The following is a 24,270-nucleotide window of genomic DNA, read 5'->3' as shown; positions in this document are numbered from 1 at the left end:
CTAACAATGGAAGAGGCTGGTCGAAGGGTGCAGCCAAATGTTGGAAGAACAACTGTGTCATCAATAATTCAATAATTTCGTAGAGAGAACAGGTATGTGTTGTACTATATAGTACAGTAATACTGTAGACTTACTGTTACATATACTGTAACACACCTTAGGTTATCCATGCATACAGTATTCTTAGTTATTTACTGTATGAATCAAAATCCTGTGATTCTTATACTACTATAATTTACAATATATTTTCTCATGTAGGACTGCAAGACAAACTCGCAGGGGTGGCAGAGGGCCCCTTTTCACACCTCAGCAGGATGAAGCTATTTGCAACATGGTTATGTCTAACAATGCCATAAGACTAAGGGAGATACAAAGTGCTATTGTTGAAGACGACGGTATCTTTGAAAATATACAATCTGTCAGCATTTCAACTATAGACAGGGTCTTAAAAAGACATGTAATCACCATGAAGCAGCTGTACAATGTACCCTTTGAAAGAAATGCTGACAGAGTGAAAGAGATATGACTCCAGTTTGTACAGGTATGTTGTATACCCACTATACTGTAAGAGTACCTTCTACACATTTGATATTGGTGGAACTTCATAGATCTTTACATTTGATGTAGCTGTAAACAATGAAGACAAATACAGTAATTTATGCACACTGTGTTTTTTCTGGTATATAGACATAATGGAAATGGAATCAAGAGAACCACCTCACAACTTCATATACTTGGATAAGGCTGGCTTCAACCTGGCCAAAGGCAGAAGGCCAACGTGGAGGAAATATCAATATGTGTGCTGCTATTTCAGACCAAGGTGTGCTAGCTCATATTCCTATTATGGGACCGTACAACACACAGCATCTCCTTACATTCCTAGACAATCTCTATAGAAATGTCATTCCTGAAGATGAGAGGGACCTCAATCGAGATGATCTACCAAAGTATGTAGTAATTTGTGACAATGTCAGTTTCCATCACTCTGACAACATCAGGCAGTGGTTTGTCCACCACCGCAGGATGCTGATTGAATTCCTTCCACCCTACTCCCCGTTCCTGAACCCAAATAAAGTTTTTCTTGGCTTGGAGGTGGAAGGTTTATGATCATCAGCCACATAAGCGGATGACACTGCTGGCTGCCATGGATGCAGCATGTGAGGACATCTCAGCAGATGCAGGCAGAGGCTGGATTAGGCACTCAAGAAGATTCTTTCCACCGTGCATAGCAAGGGAAAATATATGTTGTGATGTGGATGAGAATCTGTGGCCCAACACACAGGGCCGACATGACGCATAGGAAAACTGCCACGTAATTTTACCTTTACCTTCTGTTGTACATGTATAGTTTCTCCCACTTTGTCTTTTTCAGGTTTCCATTTGTCAGTACATAGCCTATGTGTAGTTGATGCACAATGGTTTGCAAGAGTAACTTATTTTTTTACCGGAGGGACACTGTAAAATATGACACACACCAGTACGGTAATTTAGTGGTTATTCACTATGTTGTGCAGTTTGTACGTGTTGTTTTGAGAAATGCACTTAGAGATCTGCAAACTTCAATTCTGATCTGAGAAATGACTGAAAGCAGTTGAGAAAAACTGTAGTATTGTTATTATTATTATTATTATTATTATTATTATTATTATACTTATTATTATTATTATTATTATTATTATTATTATTATTATTATTATTATTATTATTATACTTATTATTATTATTATTATTATTATTATTATTATAACTGTTATAAACTCAAGCGGCTACTATTGGTCAGTCATGTTTGTTGCGAGAGAACGATCTCGTGGAGAACTGTCTTACATTCACACACACACACACACACACACACACACTCATACACACGCGTGCACTGAGGCAGTGTGTTTCGAGTCGGGCGCGCGCGCGGGCTATGTGATGGTGGAGGAGGTGCTGTGCGCGCGGAACGGGAGCGCGGAGAGAGCGGAGAGAGCGGGCATGATGCTGCTGGAACCCGCAGCTCCCACCGCCACCACAGTGAGTGACAAAATAACTATTCTACTGCGAGCTGTCAGACTGCAGGACCACAGTGTCCTCGCGGTTCTAATGGAGACCTGTATTATTTATACAGAGCTTTGGAGAATTAAAAGGCACTTTGGGCAAACCTTTGCATGCGCGCATGCGAGGATACTTTGGTGGTGGTGTAATAGTAACCATTTCACCATATCCATGTTTTAGCACCATTTTGGGTCATTTGCTTATTGAATAACATGTCGAAATAGAACTAATAGAACTAATGAGAACTCACCCATACTATGAGACATTACTTAATGTTGTAATTTGGGACGCAGCCAGAATCTAGAGAATCTCTATTAATATTTCTTAAAACTCTGGCATATAAACTAAACACATGTAAAATTAGCAGTCACACCATTATTAATAAAACACTAAGTAATAATGCACTTTGAGTCTTTAAACTCTTAAAGAAGCTATTGGGAAAGGAGGGGATGTTTTTGTTGGATGAGCACGACTTGGAGCCCTTTCTGAAAGTGAAACCCTCTGTTCCAATGTGTTTTAGCAAAAAAAAAAAAAAAAAAAAAATATTGCTGCCATTTCAACAGTAACCAAATTGCAAAATGTGGTGTGCACTGGTCCCATTTGGCAAAATATAGCCTTTATTTTTTCAGTTGTTCATCCAGAGGTACACAATATGGACAAAAGTTTGTGGACACCTGACCATAAGATCTGCATGTTCTTTTTTAACATCCCATTTCACATTTCATCCCAATTTGCTGTCATAATACCCTTTACTCTTCTGTAAAGATGTTCCACTATTCCACTCATTTTGGAGTGTGTTTGTAGAGATTTTTGTTGATTCAACTACAAGTGTGTTAGTAAAGGTTTATGATGAGGAGGCCTGGGATACAGTCAGTGAAGTGGTTGTCTGTATGACTTTGACCCCTCTGGGCCTGAGTTTGCTACTTAGTTTGACTGAGTTTGAATTCTTCTTTAACTCCATGGTTTGTTATATATCGATTTACCTCAAATCAGATTCATTTGTTAGTGAGCATGTTGCTTGCCTCTTGTAAGCCTTTTATTATTCTAATCACAGCTTTTGTGATTTTCCCAGAAACTGGGAAATTCAAAAAAGTAGAAATCATCTAATAGATTTGTAGAATGGGGTGTCATCATGACATCATGACATCTTGTGGCAATTTACACACACAAATAGGCTCGTGCTGCACATACATCAAGCATCCTTGCCATTTTCCCCTCCACTGACTGCAGTTGTGCTGCTTTTTATGGTCTGTTGCTAGTTTAATATCAATAGCTTATGAAATTGAGTTCGCTGTTTAATCAGGTTATGTTTACTTCACGTTGTCAGACCGGATGCAACACCTGCAGATTTTTTGGATGATCTTCAACTGTGCTAAGATGAACTTCTTTTATCCATGAATGGAATTTATAATTCCTGTGAAAGTGAGTTGACTTTAAAATCATGTCCCCGGTTTTTCAGTGTAAGTAACAGCAGAAGGCAATGTAGCTCTTAAAATCACGTGTCCATGTGAGCCTAGATAAAGGTCAGGAATTACCTGCATTCACCACTTCTCAACTGCTGACCTTTATATCTTGACCTAATACACAAAAAACATAACCTTAAGTGAATTCTTTATGCGGATAAAGATGCAATTATATTTAGAAATGCTCTGTGATCTATCATGTAGTTGAGACTGTTGTTTTATGAAGCCCAATGTTCCTGAAGGAATGTTGCTTTGTTTCACTGAGTGCTGTGTGCATGGTTGAAATTGCAATCAAGCCACTTGACATTGACTTGATCATTCTGCTTAAGACCACTAAATACCAAGAAGTCTAGTGCAACCTACTAAATTGACTGCTTTGAAAGTACAAGTATAAGAAAGTTCTGCTGTCAATTGTAATCATTTAGTGTATTTTTTTGTTGTTGATCTGTATTGTGTCCAGGACAGGGTGTATTTAGCTCATTTCTGGCACACAAAGAATGCTTTAACTCAACCAGAGCCCATCAGTCCACTTCTTTTCTATTACAGGACAGACAGTTGTGATTCTGTGCGCATAAAAAGATTCAGAAAGGCCTTTAAAGATTCAACAGGCATTTAACAGATTTGTAGATTCATGGGCTCCTATAAAGGTAGGAAAGATCAGAAAATACAGCACAAACTCTTTTGCATTTTATTATTGACATGCAGAAGGCATTTCATACTGACAAAATATTTATTACAAAATATTTATTTCATATATCTGCACTAAAATACAGAGGATCAGCAGTGTATTGATTTTTTTTTAAAACACTGTTTTAGCAATGAAAGTGAATGTAATTAACCACAACGCATTGGGTTTTCTTCAGTATGTTGCTGTTGAATCCTACCGAAATGCAATCGCCATCAGTCTAAGCTGTTCTCAGGGGTTGTTGATGTCTAAAAAATTCACAATATATATAGTTTCTTGCAGGCCTTTTTTTTTTTAAATAAATCAAGCATTTCAGAGTCTTTCCTCTAATTCATACCTTTAAATCGTTAGCTTAATCAGTGCAATTCAGTCTCTCTTCAGACCCTCAGGCTAGACTTTGTGTGCTAATGCAATTGCTTGGTCAATTCATCTATATTTGCCAATGCATTTGAAACTATTTCCTGAAAATTTTGAACTACAGACTGCACAGAGCTGCCAGAAAACAAAAGTGTCTGTAAAATCACAGAGCAAAGACATGTATTACCTGTATATTGGCAAGCTTGTCAGTGATCTTTATTATTCTTTTTTATGTACAAAATATCTTGCACAAGCAAATTGTGTATTTAGACTTCTAATACTTTTTTCATTTGAGTCACACTGTGATGGAGGTTGTACAGGGTATAGTGTCACATAAAAAAAATCCTATCCTATATCAATAATAATTTATTTTCATTGATTATTTCTGACATCTGTCTATTGAACAGTTTTTCTGTTGTTTATTCATGCTATACATCATTTAATCCTTCATTTAACCAATCAGAAGACCTGTGCAAAACAGGGGAATGCAGGTAGATGATGCAGATGGTGATATTGAGAATTTTTGAGTTGTGTGCAAAACATAATACTGCAAAAATAATATTCAGGCAAAAGTTGGGGTTCAAATGGAAGATTTATAGAATATGCAATTTTTATAGATTTCTGGAGGCACAGTAGCATTTATATATGTTATGTAAACTATTTTTGATGTCATTTGTTTCTGTCATGATGACTTCATTTAACAAACTGCACACAAACGCACGCACACGCATGCAATTATAATTTGTACATTATATTATTATATATTATTATTACTATTGTTGTTGTTGCAGTTGTTTGTTTTTGACATAATTGTTATTTGGATATGCTCTCATTAGTATTTCTAATATAATTATTACAGTGACTGAATCCTTTCCACAATAAACAAAAGTAAATGGCAATCATTACTCTTAACATTTGCCTGCTAATGGATTATGATTATGAATACGCTTTAGACCAACCTTATCTGCCTGGTCTTTTGATTCTACTTTAAATCTAAATAAAGTTATTCAACTAATAAAAAAAAAAAAGATCACATATAAAACAATTCATATAATTAAAAAGAAGAGCAGAAAAAAACATAGCATGGTAGTCACACAGAACAGCTGAATGAACTGGCCTTCTGTTCTGAACAGATTAAACCTGTAACCATGTTTTAAGGCTCCCACGTAAAAGAAAATGGGTGGACTTCAACACCATTCACTGAACCCTGTTTTTTTCCACAAAAAAGCTCGCTTTACACATCATTGGATTCAGATAAGCATGTCCTTTATTATAGTAAAAAACTAATTTTTTGCAAACAAGTGACTGTAATCACATAGAAAATGTACTTATTTTAAACATTTAGATATCTTGTTTCCACTGTTAGGTGCCCCATGTTGTTTTTGTTACTGATGTATTCGAGCTGGGGTTGTTGTTCAGCTGTTAACACTTAAGGCATGTTATAGTTGCAGCATGTGTACTTTGTGGCCATGCGTGTGTAATCTCCCAAGAATCTGTTTCTCTGTTTATATGATTGTCATGTGTTGGAAAGAGAGCTCGGTTGAGAGAGATTTAAGTGATCTGAAATCTTAATCTCTGTTGTCTGCTGCATCAGTGTGAGTAATCAGCTCATAAATCCTGTTTTCTTATTCAGTACAAGCTTTTAAATCACTTCTCTGTTATGACTTTTGTAGTTCGGAACAATCTTTGGAAATTTCTTTTAGGGCACTTACAAAAATTAAGGTTAGAGCTCCTTGTACAATTTGTTAGTACAGATAACAAGTACGCTTTTTTTATATAGTGTATGAAATGCAGCATGATGAGTTAACTGTGTGACAGCCGAGGGAATTTATCTCCACAACCTGGTACATGTATGAACAAGGTTCATTATTACATATATTTATTATGATTTGGAGGTGCAGTCATGCCTTGTGATTAGGTATACTCATAATTACCGTAATTTCCGGACTATTAAGCGCACCCAAATATAAGCCGACACCCACTGAATTTTACAAAGATTTGTATTTTGAACATAAATAAGCCGCACCTGTCTATAAGCCTGTCTACACTGAAACTAATGAACTTTACACAGGCTTTAATGAAAGACAGTGTCTGTTACATGGTGTAACGCGTGAAATATGTTGTGGCTCCTTTAAGAGCAAAGCGGCATTTTGGGAATAGCCTGCCGCCGCATTTTTCCGGTATTACTGCATGTGTGCAAGACCGAGGAATATGTCCCTATTATTTTCTGATGCTCATTTCTAAGTTTCTTTGACTAACCCGTAACGCTGTTGCTAAGAAAAATAAAAAAGCACGAGTTTTGGAAATCTGTCTGTGCTTATATGATTTCTGTTGCAACTGGAGTTAGCGAGCTCTCCCATGACCCAGACTCAATGCGTTACAACAGCTTGTATCTAAACAGTGGCCGACCAAGAAAGTCATTGTTCACTGTCTTCCTCCTTCCTTTCACAACAATTTCTTTCGAGAGATTTTCTTTTGGGGTCGTCTTGCGTTTAAACAACGAAGCGGCTAATTTATGGATTTTCCTGGGTTTTTCCCGGTTTCACAAGCTTAAGGCCAAAAAACTAAGCCCCATAACATTAGACCAATGAAATTGCTGATCGGACATGAAAAAACGCACTTTACCTGTGTTCTGATCTGCACGGCATCGGAAGAAAAGCTTCACCGATGGCGGGGTTCAAAACGTGGGAAAAAAGTAGCGGCTTATAGTCCGGAAAATACGGTACTTAGTTTTTCTATTTTTTTATACTATTATTCTTTTTTTATTTGCTTGTTTCTGTTTTTTTTTTTTTTTTTTTTATGTCACAGACCAGTCATAAAAAACAATTACACTGCATGTGGCTTGAATGAAACATGCTACAGAGTGGAGTTTGACAAGGTGTTTTTTATTGTAGGGAAGAATCAGTGTTTTAAATCTGACATCAGCAGCTGATTACATGGCTCAGACAGCATGCAGGGGGGACAACCTGCATGATTGAGGTACAGTAGTCCAATTTTAAGCACTGACTGGGCTGAGAAATAGAGGCAGATCCTGCTATGTATTAAAGATTGCACCTGCATGATTGAGGTAGGTCAGCAGAATGAGTAGAAAAATGCTTCAAGGTTATGTGCCTTGTAAAATGATTTACTCACAGGGTTCTCCAGGGAGGTCAAATGATCATGGCATGGCACTGGATCTCCAATGATATTCAGCCTTTCAGTCTAGCTAACGATTAGTTTCAGTTAAGAAACTACTACCAGAAAATGCTGGGAATACAAGGATTGATAGTATCTGACTGGGTAAAGGCAGTTGATAAGTTAAAAAGGATTAAGATCTGTTTTTTCCAACAAAGGCCATGCTTTGAAGTTGACTTGTTTATTACAATATCCTCTCTTAGCCAAGCCTTAATCTCCTGACAGTCATTCAAGTATTGGGTAAAATACTTTGGGATTTAGCAGAATTCTTCATGCTGCCAGGAGATCTTGGGCCAAAACAGCTTTGGGATCTGGTCCTTTTCTTTTTTATAAGAATTGATATCAGCTTCACCTAATCATAACCCACATTTTTAGTTATAGTTTCAACAATGTTTATTAAAGTTAAAATGCTGCATTTTGTGCTCAGTGTGCAGTTTTTCGAATTGTTTATATGGAAAATGTTTGTTTATTAAAGAGTCTTTAAGGGTTGCTATTAATTTAAACAGAGAGTATGCACAGGAGCGCATAGCTGAGGAACTGGGAGGAAATTTAATTTTACATTAAAAGTATATTAGTAATCATTAGCAACAGCCATGATTCCATGAGTCACCAATAGGCAAAAGTGTTTCTGCATGCAATCATTTGACAAGTGCTTTTATCCGAATAGCCATCAAGCAACATGAAATCCAATCTTGCTTAATAAGTGCAAGGCAGTGTCTGGTAGGCTGGATCTTGGACAACAAATGAACAAACCAAAGACACAACAGCAAATCAGAAAACAACAGAAAATTCTGAAAACACAACAGAAATTTCAGATACACATCAACATTACAATGGAAGAAGAGGTCCCCACTGAAAATCACAGGCTCATTGCTGATTTGTTTAGTGTATCAAAAGGACATAGCAGAATAGATGTTTTCCAGTCTGTTATCTAGATCACACAGCAAAAACAACATATTGTGTAAATAATTATGATCTTAAAGTGGGAACTAGTTCTTTCTTTCGAATAACACAGCTCTAAAACTGATGCTCACTGTATTCAGTATAGGAGTTTTTCAAGTTGTTCATGTCAAGTTAAGTTAGTTCAGTTTTGATTGTTGGATGTATTTCTGAATTTGCTGTCATGTTTTTACAGATCACAATACTCTGGCATTTCTATGAGTTCTATTATTCTATTATTTCCGTTTGATTTATTATCTGATTCTGAACGATGTTTTATTTTCGAAAATTACCGGATACCTGTCTATGACTCACTCTTGATGCATGTCATGATGCTTCCCTCGGTCACGTGTTACCTACATCCGCTGCTGCTCCAACCGCTAACACATAATACATTACTGCTAAATTGAAACCCAAGCTAGCAAAATGAACAAAAACAACACAGTGTTTTCATGATTATTCATGATTATTATTATATTTAGAAAATACCAGTTTTTATGCCGGTCGTATCCTTTTATTTTGTTGTATTAATCCGCCACACCTTAAAGTCCATGAAAATATTGTCTGACATTAAACCGGTCCGTGGCACAAAAATGTTGGGAACTGCTGCCTTAAAATACACCTTGAGTTAGATACAGCTTCATTATATCTTACTAAAGTCTGCTCACAAATCACACCTTAAGGGAGACAGAAACAATTTCTTTGATTTCCACCTGATAATCAAAACAAAAAAGCACTTACAAACTACTACTACGCAATCAAGTTCCAATTGACTTTCTCCGCTGCTTTGGAGCATTTCTCGAATCATCCTTAGTATTTGCAAACCAGTGAGTTCATTCTCAAAACAATGTGTACAAACAGCACAACACAGTGGATTTTTTGCAAAAGCCTGTACTTTTCTCAAAATCCTTAGTTAATCTCTCAAAAGTAAGTATTTGTGTCAATGAATACATTTCATTCAAATCAGAATCAAAAGTCCCTTCGCCATTGTTCACAAGCAAGATCATCAAAATGTTTAGTTGTGTTGTCAGTATGACACTGCACAATTTCAGTTTTTATATAAACTACAGTTTGGATTACAGTGATTGAAAATGCACAAAATTTGACTTCCTTCTGTATGACATCTTTGAATTTCAGCAGCATAAATTCATTTATTTGATTGCATATTTGCAAGAAACTGCACATGATTCACACTTTTACTGTACTGTATTAGTGTCTGTTTGTGTTTTGGTTGTTCATGCATGTTCAGAAATTAAAATATTGTGTGTTGCTCTGTTGCCAAATGAATGTTCATAAGATTCACCTTTGACCTGTTTTAACGAACTGGTTGATCATTGGTTGATCTGATGCCGTTCACTCTCCTTTATTAGTGAAATTCAAGATTCATCTGCACAATTCATTTTGTATAATAAAAATTTTAATAAACATTTACCAAAAAAAAGTTTAATAGAAATTTAAACTTGACAGATTATGACAACTGGTTTAACCATTTTGCATTCATTGACTTATGCAATGAACTGATGATAAGATGTTTTGTGGGTTGACTATTTAGGTGAAACCTTTTGTATATTGTAAAACATATTTTGATCAACATGATAATGTAGGAAACAGCAGCCAATTGTACACAATCGATTAAATGAATGTACTAAAGCATTCTGAGATACGCTCCAAAGCAACTAAGAAAAACTTAAGAAAATGTGATGTGACATTTATTTGCAGAGTACAAACATGAAACACAAACATAAGGATTAAACCAGGAAAATGACCAGACACATGAACAAGACAAACAGTAACCACAATGAAAGACAAATGAGAGGCACTGATTGTTGTGTGTGTGTGTCGTCTTAATACAAGTGCTAATTATTGTGTATATTAAAAATATGCGGAGTCATGTTAAATGTGACAATGCAGTGACTTGTGAGAAACAGTCTCTGTAATCCTGGCAAGAGTCTAAATTCTAAAGTCTAAAATCATTTAGCAAATGAGAAATTGATTATAAAGACAAGCTAATTATAATGAGTTAAGCCAACTGAATGATCAGGATGCAAATAAATTACTGATTTGTATGCCCTCAGTTATGAAAAGAGCTCTGGTGTACCCACATAAATGGTACATGTTCCCCTTTTCAAATACAACACACCACACAGTGGGATTTTTTGCATGCTCTTTGGATTTCTGTTTATTATTATTAGTATTGTTATTAGTTTTTATTTCTGAAATATTCTTCTGCACTCAGCATTCAGTGATGATGTGGAAAAACATTTCTATTCTGTGGAAGCTGGTCAATTCTTTTCTCTTCCTGCCCCTGATTTTGTCAGGAGATTATTAATTCTTCAGTTCTTTGTTGACATTGTTCTATGGTTGCTGCCTAGATGAGATAAGAAACTTATTTACTTCTGTCAAATTCAGCGGCCAGCTAAAAGTTTCTTATTTTCTTACAGTCTTATCATTTTTACTGTGCAACATGTTCAGTTTTAAAATGAGGCCCCTGTATTTATTCATCAAGGTATGAGTTCTAAAACTCTGTGAACAGTAAAATTATTAGATTTTTAGAAAATATATATTTTTTATATTTAAATACAGAAAGTCAACATTCATAATTTTGCATATTTATTTTCCAATATTCTGCACTATTTGTAGATTTTTCACTTGCTGCTGTCAGTTTAACTTTTTTAATTGTTGCATTCTAATTATTATGCATTATAACATTACACATTTTTGAAGAAAGTTTATAATTAACATTTGAAAATTCTGTATATTGGAAATAATGTATGTGTATTTTGTATATACTATAGATAGAGCTGGCATCAGATGTGGCCTTATTGTTCTCAGGGTCATTGTTTTTACCCCTCTGGCTTTCAGTATCAGGGCCAAAGGAAATTGTTTCTTTTCATTCGGTTATACTTGGTGTGAGGAGGTGTGGAGGCCCTATTATTTGTAGTGACAAAAGGCTGCTACAACTCATCTCAGATCCTCCTGCTGTCAGATTTTGAGGTGGAGAGCATTTGGCAATGAAGTGGGATGAAAGTGTTAGAAAGATTAAGGTGGAGAATGATAAATGTAAAGGATTATTAAGCAAGGATAAGGTAGAGATACTTATAGGAATTCAAGGTATTTGGCTTTTTACTTTCATTTTTTAACTATACTGTTGGACTGGACTGACTGAAATATGAATATGGATGCAATGAATTAAGAAGATCAGAGTGACGATGCTGGATAATTCTTCTCCCACCCATGTCCCTCCTCTGCACATGTCCAAAACATCTCAATTGCACCTCCCTCACCTTGTCCTCATCACCATTGTTCAAAAATTCAAAAATACTAAATACACTCTCCACCACTTCATCTAACTTCATCACGTCATGATAATGTTGAGGCAATGTAAAATTAGCTTAGGATAGATTTCTTAGGAAAGATATTGAGTGAAATTAATGAAATCATCCTCTGTAAATGAACTCATCATAGGGTGTTGATAAATGTCCTTAAAGAAAAGGTCTTCTTAGGAAAGATTTTGGATTGATAACCAAAGCAACACAGACATTTCCATGTAAGTAACGATTCGGTGCTTACTTAAAAATGCTAGATCTTTTAATAAAATGTATAAACAGGAAAATATCTCCATCAAACAGGAGGCTCATGGTATTTATTAAAATTCCTGTTCAACAATTCTCTATTGTTTACTGTCCAACCTGTTTCCTGCCATTTATTTTTGGGGAACACAGATGTATCCACTGTTCCTCTCACTATACGTCACAGTTTGTGCCCATATAAAAGCTTGGATGGACACAGGCTAATGGTTTTTGAATGGTTGTTCATACAGATATTATTATGCAAGTATTCTTAAATGTGCCATCTTCTGCTTATGTTTGGAGGTTGCTATGGTGCATGAGCTCTTTCCCACAGTAGATGTCCCTGATCATGCACACTACACTATTGGTGCTGTGATCTTCGCCATCGGCCTCACTGGCATCGTCGGCAACTTTCTGGTCCTCTACGCTTTCACCAGGTGAGCTACACATCTGCTGACAGTTTTACCAAATGAGACACTTTCTAATTACCATTGTGTTCTGGATAGATGTGACTATATTTACTGCTGAAGGTGGTGGTTTGATCCCTACAGGGGTCTAAGTAATTTTAGGTAGGAGGGTTGGTTTGACAACTAATAACATTTTATTCAACTGCATAAACTTTGTGAGTGGAAAAATTTAATTGAAACAATTTTTTTGTTTTTAATAATAGACTCCAGCATTTCTGTCTTATTCCCATTTGCTAATCTGTATTGTTATTCATTTAGATATCTGATGATATCATATGAGTTATGAGATGAAAGTTTTGCTTTTCATCAAAGTGATGATTTAATAATTAGCTGCATGAGGCAACAGATGCAGAAAGAATTTATTTGAAATTATGGATGCTTTTCACAGTGGTATTGAAAGTGTTTCACTCTGTATGTGTTGTGTGTATGTGTGTGTGTGTGTGTGTGTGTGCGTGTGTGCGTGTGTGTGTGTGCGTGTAGGAGTCATACTCTACGAACACCTGCCAACATGTTTATAATAAACCTGGCCATCACAGACTTCTTCATGTGTGCCACCCAGACTCCAGTTTTCTTTATATCTAGTATGCACAAGAGATGGATCTTTGGAGAAAAAGGTGAGAGCATGAGAGTCATTCTGCTTTTCTTTTTTTTATTAACTGTATACTTTACATTTACAGCCTAGTACAACACCAATTCCCCAAAAATTGGGATGCTGCGTAAAAAAAAAAAAATCTCATTAACCCATATTTTATTCACAATTGAACATGATTGATTTATGGATGTGGTGAGGGAACACATGCAGGTAGAAAGAGGCAGATGTAGAGAACAGGGGTGGTATGGCGATGGATGATACACTGTGGCGACCCCTAATTGGAGAAGCCAAAAGAAGAAGAAGAGGAACCTAGAAAACATATTAAAATTTAAAGCTGTGAAATGTACCCTTTTATAAAAAAAGTAAGGTAATTATGAATTTGATGGCTGTAACAATATGATTCAGCAGTGATGGTGCCTTTCCAGTTGTGAAAGCTACCCATTGCATAAGCACTAACCCACCTCCATACCATCAGAGATCTACTGTAGGTTTTTGAACTTAATCCATAATTTAACATTTTGGTTCTTCTGACCACAGAACAGTTTTCCACTTTGCCACAGTCCATTTTAGACTAGATTTGTCCCAGAGAAGATGGCAGCATTTCTAAAATATGTATTATGAATTATGAATTATGGCTTCTTTTTTTGCATGATGTAGCCTCAACCTGCGTTTGTAGATGACACAGCAAACTGTCCTACAGCTGTTCCTTATATGTACATTTAACTTTTCCGGCCTCTTATTGCTAACTTTTTTGGAATGTGTAGCTCTCATGAAATCCAAAATGAGCCAATATTTGGAATGACATTTCAAAATGTCTCACTTTCACCATTTGATATTTTATCTATATTCTATTGTGAATAAAATATAAGTTTATGAGATTTGTAAATTATTGCATTCCTTTTTTTATTCACAATTTGTACAGTGTCCCAACATTTTTTGGAATCGGGTTTGTAGGAGAAAGATCTGCCCCTGCTGTAGTCTTTATTATTTGAGACACGTGCTTTATATAGTAGTAGTGTTTTAAAATTAATGTGAGATTTAATTAGGAGCCAGTGTAGACTGATCAAAATGGTTGATGTGGTCATATTTTTTTAATCTAGTAAAGATTCTTGCTGCTGCATTGTAGACTAACTGAAGCTTTTTTATGCGCTTATTCAAACACCCAGACAGTAAAGAATTACAGTAGTGCAATCTAGATGTAACAAAAAAATTAACTAGTTTTTCTGCATCCTGTAACATCATATTTCTAGCATTTATTTTAGCAATATTTCTAAGGTGAAAGAAGGCTATCCTGGTAATGTTATTCACATGATCCTGAAAGGACATACTAGAGTCAATATCACACCAATGTGTTTGACTGCTGTACACACTGAGACAAAAAGACCACCCAGAGATGCTACGTAATCGGAAAGCTTACTTCTAGCTGCATGTGGTCCTAGTAAAAGTACTTTCATCTTATCCGATTTGTGCAGAAGGAAGTTATCAAGCATCCACTGTCGAATGTCCTTTACACACTCCAACATTTTTAAGCTGATCTCTCTTATCTGGCTTTGCTGAAATATCCAACTGTGTTTTATCAGCATAGCAATGGAAGTGAATACCATGTTTATGATTAATTTTACCCAGAGACAGCATATTTAAAGAGAATAGCAGTGGGCCTAAGACAGATCCTTGTGGAAAACCAAACATTACCTTAGAGAGTGGGGAGAACTCACCATTTACATCAACAAACTAATAGCGATCAGTTAGATAAGACCTAAGCCAGGAGAGCGCTGTTTAGCAAGGAAGATCGTATTATCAATGGTGTCAAAAGCTGCACTAAAAGCTGCAAAACAAGTAAGAAGACAAAACCCTGATCATAGGCCAATAACAGGTAAGTTACCACATTAACTAGCACCGTCTCTGTGCTATGATGACTGATACATTTCAAAAACTGTATTCCTTAGTAGGTATGAGCATAACTGCTGTGCTACAACCTTTTCTAAAATCTTGGAGATCTTGGAGGGGAAGTTTGATATTGGCCTATATTTGGACAGCTGACAAGGGTCAAGGTTATGTTTTTTAATTAGAGGGTTGATAGCCAGTTTGAGGATTTAGAATGGATGTACAAGACCAGTGTACAAGGATTTAGATAGGATGTACAAGACCAGTGCTAATGGAAGATTTTATTATTTTTAGAACAAGTTCAATTACTTCTGGAATTATCTGAAAAAAAGAAACTTGTAGGCAAGGGATTGAAAATACAGATTGATGCTTTTGATGAGAAAATAAATAAAATTAAGTTAACTTTTTAATTGAATTTGGTTTTATTGCAGTGCTATCTACAGGGTTATTTATAAAATAGCTTGGATTTATATTAATCCACTGGATTTTTTGCCTGATGTTTTTAACTTTATTATTAAAAAGTTATCTATAACTTGGTTATCTAGTTATCTATATTTCATTCCATGCTATTTGAAATACTGTCAATTTGGTTTGACGAGTGGTCTGTTTTAAGATGCGCATATGATCATTATACCATGGTGCTAATTTTTTGTCCTGGATCATTTTGATTTTAAAGGGAGCTAGAGTGTAACAGAATTTTGATTCTAAACATTCGAGTGATGCGGGGTTAAAAGGAGATCTAATTAATGTTGATAACTCTGGAAGATTATTGATAAAACTCGCTGTTGTTATTGCCATGAATGTCCTGTACGCTTAACACGGTAACGTGGTGAGGTACTTATGCTATGACTGAGGCAGATTTTAAAAGAGCTAAACTAATAATCTGAAAATAGCTTCACACTGTGGAATTATGACTATTTATTATATCAAATCCAAATGTTAATATCAAATCAAGAGTGGGTCTACCACTATAAGTGGGCCCTATAACGTTCTGATTAATTCCTACTGAATCTAAAATTGCTGTTCTTAAGGAGTCTTCCTGATCATCAAAATGAATAATAAAGTCACCAACAATTAATGCTTTGTCTAAAGAAGTAGCCAGATTTGTGATGAAATCTGCAAATTTTATGAGTATATAAGAGTGGCCCTGGGGGTCTTTGAATAATAATTAATAGAAATGAATGACCAGACTTGCTTTCGGACGCTAAATATTTAATGTTGGTGTAAAGAAGTTAAAATGTGTTTGTAGCCAACTCCGCGCTGGAAAAAAGAGGCAGGCAATAGTTCACCAAGCAGAGCACAGGCTTGTGGTTCGGGACGCCTTTCCGTTCGCCGGTGCCCACTCGTGGATCGGCCAACCGTCCCTCAGCGTTCGCTCTCCACTCGATCACCACTGGCACAGTGTTACATTTTTGTTTACTTTTTTGTGTGATGCTTAGATTATTATTATAAACAGCTGCAACACCACCTCCTCTGCCATTTAGACGTGGCTGGTGTATGTAACTACAGTATACCCAGGAGGACTAACTTCATTGAATGCTAGATATTTGTTGGGTTTAATTCACGTTTTTGTCAAACACATTACATTAATCTCCTGGTCGGTAATAATTTCGTTTATAGCCGGCACTTTTGACAGGAGAGATCTAATATTCAAAAATCCTATCTTTAGCTCAGAGGTGCAGGCTGTTTATTTAGTCTTGTTTAATGTAATGTTAATCAGGTCAATTACACAGACTTTCTGGGAATTTCTACATTTTGGTTCCGCTCGGGAGATCGCCACAGTCTTAAATTGCTGGACCCTGAGTGACGACTCACTACAGCTAGCAGACGGTAGGTTTAGCCTGTTTGTCTGCTCCCCGGCCTTGGCTCTGAATAGTCACAGGTTAACTAGTGCAGTTCTGAGACTATGACCTATACTACAAGAAATGAAAGCAGTACTTTCCTGAATGGGATGGATACCATTCCGCCCTAACAGGCCAGCCTTGCCCTCAAAATTGCTTCAATTATCTATAAAGCCCACATTGTTTTTGGAGCAAAGAAATTACCCTCAACAGAGTTGTAGGCTGATTTGTCTTAATCTAGTGTACAGTGTATATAAATGACGCAAATGTAAATGTAATTGGAGCACCGTTCGGACATCCAGCAGTTCAGCGACCATGACTTAACTTTGCCACGGCATTGGAACGGGCCCAGAGCATATTACAGCAACGGACATTGCCTTCGCTAATTTACACACCTCTATAATATTACTCTTAGTAACCTCTGACTGTCGAAGGTGTATATCATTAGCTCCTGTGTGAAAAACTATCTTAGAGAACATGCTCCAGAATAGAGCCTTCTATAACCAGAGCTCTTTTAGGTTTCTCAGCAGGTTCTTCACTGAGGAAAGCAAACCTGTTGGACATCTGAAGTGGAGAAGAATAGTGCTCCCGTGACAGAGCCTTAGCATTAGCTTTTGCTTTGTGAGTGTGCGGCAGAATCGTTAACTCCTTGCCCCACTGCAAGGGCTCTAATGCCGAAGTTGGGGGAACGCTAACTCCACCTATAGCATCCAGACTTTCCCTTGCAGAACCTGGATTGCTCTCGCACTCACTAATTCTCTCTAGACTCTGGATGCGCTGCTCTAATGCCATGATCTTACATACAGTCAGTTGACGTTGTGGAACCAGGAGCTACTGAGCAACTCATAAAAAAACATTTGAGATCATCATATATCCAACACATACATCCATCAATGCCAGAGCCTTTAAAAATTAGAAGAGCTCCAATGCCAAACTATACATAAAGTGGGATCCAAATGTTGCTGGTAAGGCTCTAAATGTTTCGGAATGTTTGCGGGGTCGGCATCTACTTCTTTGAAGGTCCATAATCTTCATGAGGTGTCACACAACTGGAGCTGGTGCTACCTTGGGGTGCCTCAGGATGGGTAGAGCAAGAAAAGCAGTGAAGAGGAAGTCACACTTCACACACTGAATAAGCTGGATGCTCGCCATATAAGAGAAATTATGAAACTTGATGTGGTTACTGTAGTGTTTGTTTGCAGTTCCAATGAGAATGGCCTCCACTCACTGCTTTAAAACAGGGAATAAAGCACTTTCAAAAGCAAAGAAAAAATTAAAACTGAGCCTACGCAAAGTAGAGAATACAGAAAATCTAAATGATAATTTTAGATTATTTAAGGGATGAGAGATAGAAAACTGTAAATATGTAAATTTGTGGCAAAGAAATCAACAACAGGAATCTACGTCACACACTATGCGGTACTATATCCTATAAAAGCCCTTTTGTGTTTAAAGCAAAATCCTGCCCAAAAGTTATACCTGTTGACTTGTTGCTCTGTGTCCCTGCACAGGTTGTGAGCTGTATGCCTTCTGTGGGGCTTTGTTTGGGATCTGCTCCATGATCACACTCATGGTCATTGCAGTAGATCGCTACTTTGTGATCACACAACCCCTGAACTCCATCAACATGCTGTCTAAGAAGAGGGCACTACTTGTCCTGACATTTGCCTGGGTATATTCTCTGGGCTGGAGTTTGCCACCTTTTTTTGGCTGGAGTAAGTACTTTCAGAGAACAATGGTGGAATAAGTTTTTCCTAATGATGCAATGGTTCAAATATAAAAATTATCTCTAGATTTCATTTTAATACCTGAGCAATACGGCACATTGTGGCTTTATTTTCTTGTCAGCACAAGTATATTATAAATAGTATTGTTAAAGGTAATAATTATATTCCTAATTTAAACCTCTGTCTTGTACCATTCTAAGGAAAAAGTAAGGTAATTATGATTGTGATGGTTGTAACACATCTCAAAAAAGTTTACCACTGTGTAACATTCCGTATGTTTTACCAACAGTCTGTATACATTTGGGAACTGAGGAGCCCAGTCGCTAGAGTTTCGGGAAAGAAATATTGTCCCATCCATGTCTGATACAGGATTCTAGTTGCTTAACAATCCTGGATCTTCTTTGTTGTATTTTTCACTATATGATGGTAAAAGGTATGGACTGCAGGCAGGCCAGTTTCACACTCAGACTACTACGAAGCCATACTGTTGTAATAGGTGCAGTATTTTTTTAAGCATTGTCATTGCTGAAACACACAGAAGTTTATAAAAACATATAAGTTTAACCTTAGTCTCTGCATGTTGTCCACAAATAAGGCTATACTGTCTTAATGGTTTAAGTTTTTTTGTGATTTTTGCAGTGATAGTGCAAGTTTGGCCGACTTGGTAATGCATTAGTCCTTGCAGCAAATCATGTCTTTAGTTCTCAGTGCCAAGAAAAAGCTTGCTGTGGGAGTCATGTGGAAGTCATATCTCTTTGTCTTTTTGAGCACTTTTGGCACCTTGTTTGCTCTGTCTGCACTATTAAGTCTGTCAGCATTGTGTACCGGAGTAACAGAAAGAGAAGGAAGGGTTGAGAGAACTAAACAAATGAAAAGAAAACTGGTTGAAAATCGACCACTGTTGTTACAGGTACAAAAATAAATTCAGCGATGTTTCAATTCAAGAACAGTAAGCCAGAAACCTGACAGCATTTGAAGAATTTGAAATGGCTTACACTTAACACTTGTGTTTTATCAAGGTTCAGCCAATCTTTTACTAAATGTTTAACGATTTATGCTTTTTTTGTATTTGTTGTGCATTTATGATTTTGACATAAAAATAACAAGATGGAATCTAAATGTTATACAGTCTTTGTCACTTTTCCTTCATCTACCAATGAAAGCAAAAAATGGACAATGGCAATGGTCTCTCTCTATTTCTCTCTCAAAATCACTTATCCTTTTTTTTCTCTTTCTTTGACCTTAGGTGCTTATGTTCCTGAAGGTCTGATGACTTCTTGTACATGGGATTACATGACTTTTACTCCCTCAGTTCGGGCATACACAATGCTGCTCTTCACTTTGTCTTCTTCATTCCTCTAATAATCATCACTTACTGCTACGTCTTCATCTTCCGTGCTGTTCGAAACAGCAGCCAGTAAGTTAAGAACAAAACAATAGCACAACATAAACAATGTATTATTTAAATAATTTTGAAGGCTTTAAAAACAATTATGTGCAGTATCATTGACCATACCTGCATCTCAGCTTTACTGAAATGTCATTTTCCTCCATTTAATTATCAAATTGCCTTCTCAGATCTTGAACAATTGTGCTCTGCTAACTATTTTTTGCTTTTTTTATTGCCTTACTATCACAAAACTTACATAATTAATACATTTTTCTTGTAAATGAATTACATTTGAAGATGAATTAGTTTGTGACAAATAGTTATATGACAAATAACAAAGAGCTAATGGACAGAAGTTTCCTTCCATGCAGATGAAGCTGTTGCATTTGTTGTGCTTGAATCCCTCCATATTTTGATGTTGTGTGACAGTTTTCTGCATCAGACTCAGATTTTACAATCACAATTTGTGTCCCTGCAACACTAATAAATGCTGAACTAATATTAAGTTGTCCATAGCTTACATCCATACAGAATATAAACAGAATATAGTACATTCTAACATGCTGTTTCTCTGTTTGCAAAAGAGATGTTAGGAAGATGAACAGGAACAATACCAGAGACACATTGAAGAGATTCAACAAGATGAAGAAAGAGTGGAAAATGGCCAAGGTTGCTCTGATTGTCATCATGTTGTTTGTTATCTCTTGGTCTCCCTATTCACTTGTGGCCCTTACAGCCTTTGCTGGGTAATTACACACATCACTTAAACTGACTGTTTGAGATAAGTTAGTTCAAAACTGAAGATGTCATTTCTTTCTGTTTAGCACATTGGACAGCCTTGACTCAAAATACAATAATAAACTATTCAATTATAACTATTGCAATTCCAGTTCATCCCTTTTTAAAGGCTGAATGCTATTCAAGATTTTATGTTGTAAATACAATCAATTCCACAAACACATTCTCTGCCCCTTTCTAAGTCTTTGTGTATTGTCTTATAGGTATGCAGATATGCTGACACCATATATGAACTCAGTGCCTGCTGTGATAGCCAAAGCTTCAGCAATCCACAATCCCATTATTTACGCCATCACTCACCCCAAATACAGGTATTAACAGAGCACCTTCATCCTCCCTCTGAGCACCCCAGGTGGAACTGGAACTGGTTTTAAATTAAAAACAGGTCATGTTAGCTGTGGGTTTACCTAATCCTTGCCTCCAGGAAGATAAAAAAAAAAAATATATATATATATATATATATATATATATATATATATATATATATATATATATATATATATATATATATGAATATAAAATATAAGTATATATATTTATTTATTTATTTTATCCTTATTTCTAAGTATAAAAAGCTTCTCTTTGGGGCATTGTCCAGCTTCACAGCTTCGACTAATTATACACCTGACTATAAAAAGGCTACAGTTCACATTCAGCAACAAAGTCTTATGTTAGGTAATGTTTATTTAAGGATTTGTTGTTCTAACATTTAAGATGCATACAAGCCTATAATTTTAAACATGGCTTAAGATATCAGCCATTAAAACTTGAATCTATTGTTACAACCTGTCTATAGAATTCATTTCACTTGGCTGAAGCTTTTATCCATAGTGACTTACAGTTGGGATAGGATACAAATGAGCAATTAAGGTTCTTGCTTAAGAGCATGACAGTGACAGCTTTGTTTGCTGGGATTTAAACACACACCACTTCTGATCAGCAGGCCAATGTCTTAACCACTAAGCCAACACAGACTTCTTCTTCTTCTTTTGGCTTCTCCCATTAGGGGTCGCCACAGCGGATCATCTGATATAATATTATTAATGCTTTCATGTTCATTTGCCATCATGTAAACAATTATGTTTGCAGCATTGTTCACTGATACAGAATTGATGGCAACATAACAACATAACTGCTTTTGTTGCTTTAAAATTATTATTTCTCAAACAAATAGGAGAGTCTAATACATTTACTTATGGACAATATATGCTGTTTATATATGTTACAGAGTGGCTATAGCGAAGTATATCCCATTTCTGCGTGTGCTGCTGTGTGTTCCTCAGAGGGAGCTCCAGTCTTTCCACAGCAGTTTTATGTCTACCAGATACTCCATTGTGACCAGCCGAGCTTCAGATGTGTCTCGGAATATGTCCCAAAGCAGAACAGCCAAATCCTCTGCCTCCGACATAGAATCTGTAAGTCTGGAGCTCTGTTACCGTGGGCTCACTGATGTACAGGACCTGAGAAAAAAAAGCTTTCACTCAATACCTATTCCAGGCTGGCTATAAATGACACTCACTGGAACTAGATAGTTTAGACAAAAAAGTGTTCCATCCAGGTTGGATGGGTTTGTCCTTATTATAGCCTCAGATTCTCATTCTTGGTTGGCGGTTGTAGAACCCAATGTCGTCTTCCACTGTTGTAGCCCATTTACCTCAAGGTATTTGTGCGTTGTGCATGCCGAGATGTTTTTCTTCTCACCATGGCTGTAAAGAGTACTCATTTGAGCTGCTAGAGACATCCTTTCAGTTTAAACCAGTCTAGTCATGTTCCTCTGTTCTTTTATCGAACATAGTATTTCAGCTTGCAGACCCTCTGCTTACATTATGTTCTGCCACTGCCTTTAGGCAATATCTTAGGAATATACTTGTTCTAAATATGACGGTTTAGTAATATACAAATGGTTTGTGATAGCTTTTTTTGCAACTCTACATTCTTATGTACTAAAATTATTATATAGAATATATTTAATCACATAAATTTTTCAAGATTACCGGTATTATTATTATTATAAGAATGTATATACAGTATAAAGTACTCCCTTAATTGTAAGTATCTGAAAAGTTATTTCCTAATCCATATCTATTTTTGAATACCTTAATAAAGTCATTATATTCCCATTCATTATCATCATCATCATCATCATCATCATCTTCTTCTTCTTCTTCTTCTTTAATAATAATAATAATAATAATAATAATAATCATAATCATAATCATAATAGTAATAATAATAATAAACATTTGCTTTGATGTCCCTTCTCCCTATCTCAAGTCTCAAGAGATATCTAGTGTGTGGGTGGCAACTGGGCCTATTAAGTTCTGTAATTGCTTTTGAAGTTGTTTAATGATCTTAAAAGATTGCACTGGGATGTGTGAAAGAAAAATTAAAGCCCCATATGTGTGGTTTGCAAACATTTATCTTGTATCTTGAATGTCTGCTCTCTATTTGATGTACATACAATGTGTCTAACAGCTTCATCAGTATTGGAAAACAATATTTTAGGATTCAACAGATGAGAATACAACTAATATTTTTATTTGCTTTATTTATATTTATTACTTGTAATTAAAATACTACAAAAAAAATATGGTTTAATTTGGATCTGTGCAATGCCTTCATTTGACCTACAGATGGCTTCTTTAACACATTTGTAAGTTTAATGCCTACATGATCTGAACAAAGCAGCCGCTTATACCCCCGAGGTAACATTCTGTTTTTTGTATAGTGTAGTACACTCATTCTATTGCACTGGAATATTTAGTCAGGAACTCAAAATTGGTTCACAAACCTGTGATGTACTGATGCCCCATGTAATGTAAATCCATTACTTAACCAGTAAAGATAAAGCACTTTCTGAATTTAAATGATGCATGAATGTTTCATATAATGTTTTCAGACCTGAAGTTTTTTGTTGTTGCTTTTAGGAGGAAAATGACCGCATGGACATTCCTGCGATCCAAATCCCCAGAATTGTCCCATAACCAAGTCTGGACTCTTACTGACCTCTGTGAATTGACATTGTGTTATTGTGTTTTTTGCTGTGTTGATAAATTAGTGATTAGTTTGTGATTGTTTTTGAAAAAAGAAAGTAATGTCAGGCTACTGGTACAGAAAAGAAGTAACAAATAATCCCCAGCCAAAGATTATTTATTTTTTATTTTGTTTTTATTCCAGTGGAATTCTATTAATTATTATTTCTGCTACTTGTGTATATTTATGGGTAAGTTAACACGTATGTAAATGTAAAAAACAAGGAGTTTAAGTGGATTTATCAGTGTTCTGTAAATGTGGTTGTTCTTATTTATTTATTTCTATTTTTTAAATAAAGCTATAACATTCTTTGA

The 24,270-nt window shown here is 36.0% G+C and overlaps 1 protein-coding gene across 1 annotated transcript; it reads left to right on the top strand.

Moving 5' to 3' along the window:
• The first annotated feature begins 1,872 nt into the window (after window positions 1–1,872).
• On the top strand, window positions 1,873–24,270 carry opn4a (opsin 4a (melanopsin)). The gene is given in 10 exon segments (XM_046862478.1): window positions 1,873–2,016; window positions 12,528–12,661; window positions 13,172–13,305; window positions 18,520–18,723; window positions 19,982–20,071; window positions 20,074–20,152; window positions 20,710–20,871; window positions 21,127–21,234; window positions 22,152–22,338; window positions 23,851–24,270. Coding segments are annotated over 10 exon segments (1,254 nt in total). The 5' UTR covers window positions 1,873–1,917; the 3' UTR covers window positions 23,908–24,270.

Source organism: Silurus meridionalis, chromosome 2 (genome assembly GCF_014805685.1).
Source record: "Silurus meridionalis isolate SWU-2019-XX chromosome 2, ASM1480568v1, whole genome shotgun sequence".
Classification (NCBI taxonomy): domain Eukaryota; kingdom Metazoa; phylum Chordata; class Actinopteri; order Siluriformes; family Siluridae; genus Silurus; species Silurus meridionalis.
Note: the sequence above shows the minus strand (reverse complement) of the source record. Positions and strands in the feature narration are given on the sequence as shown.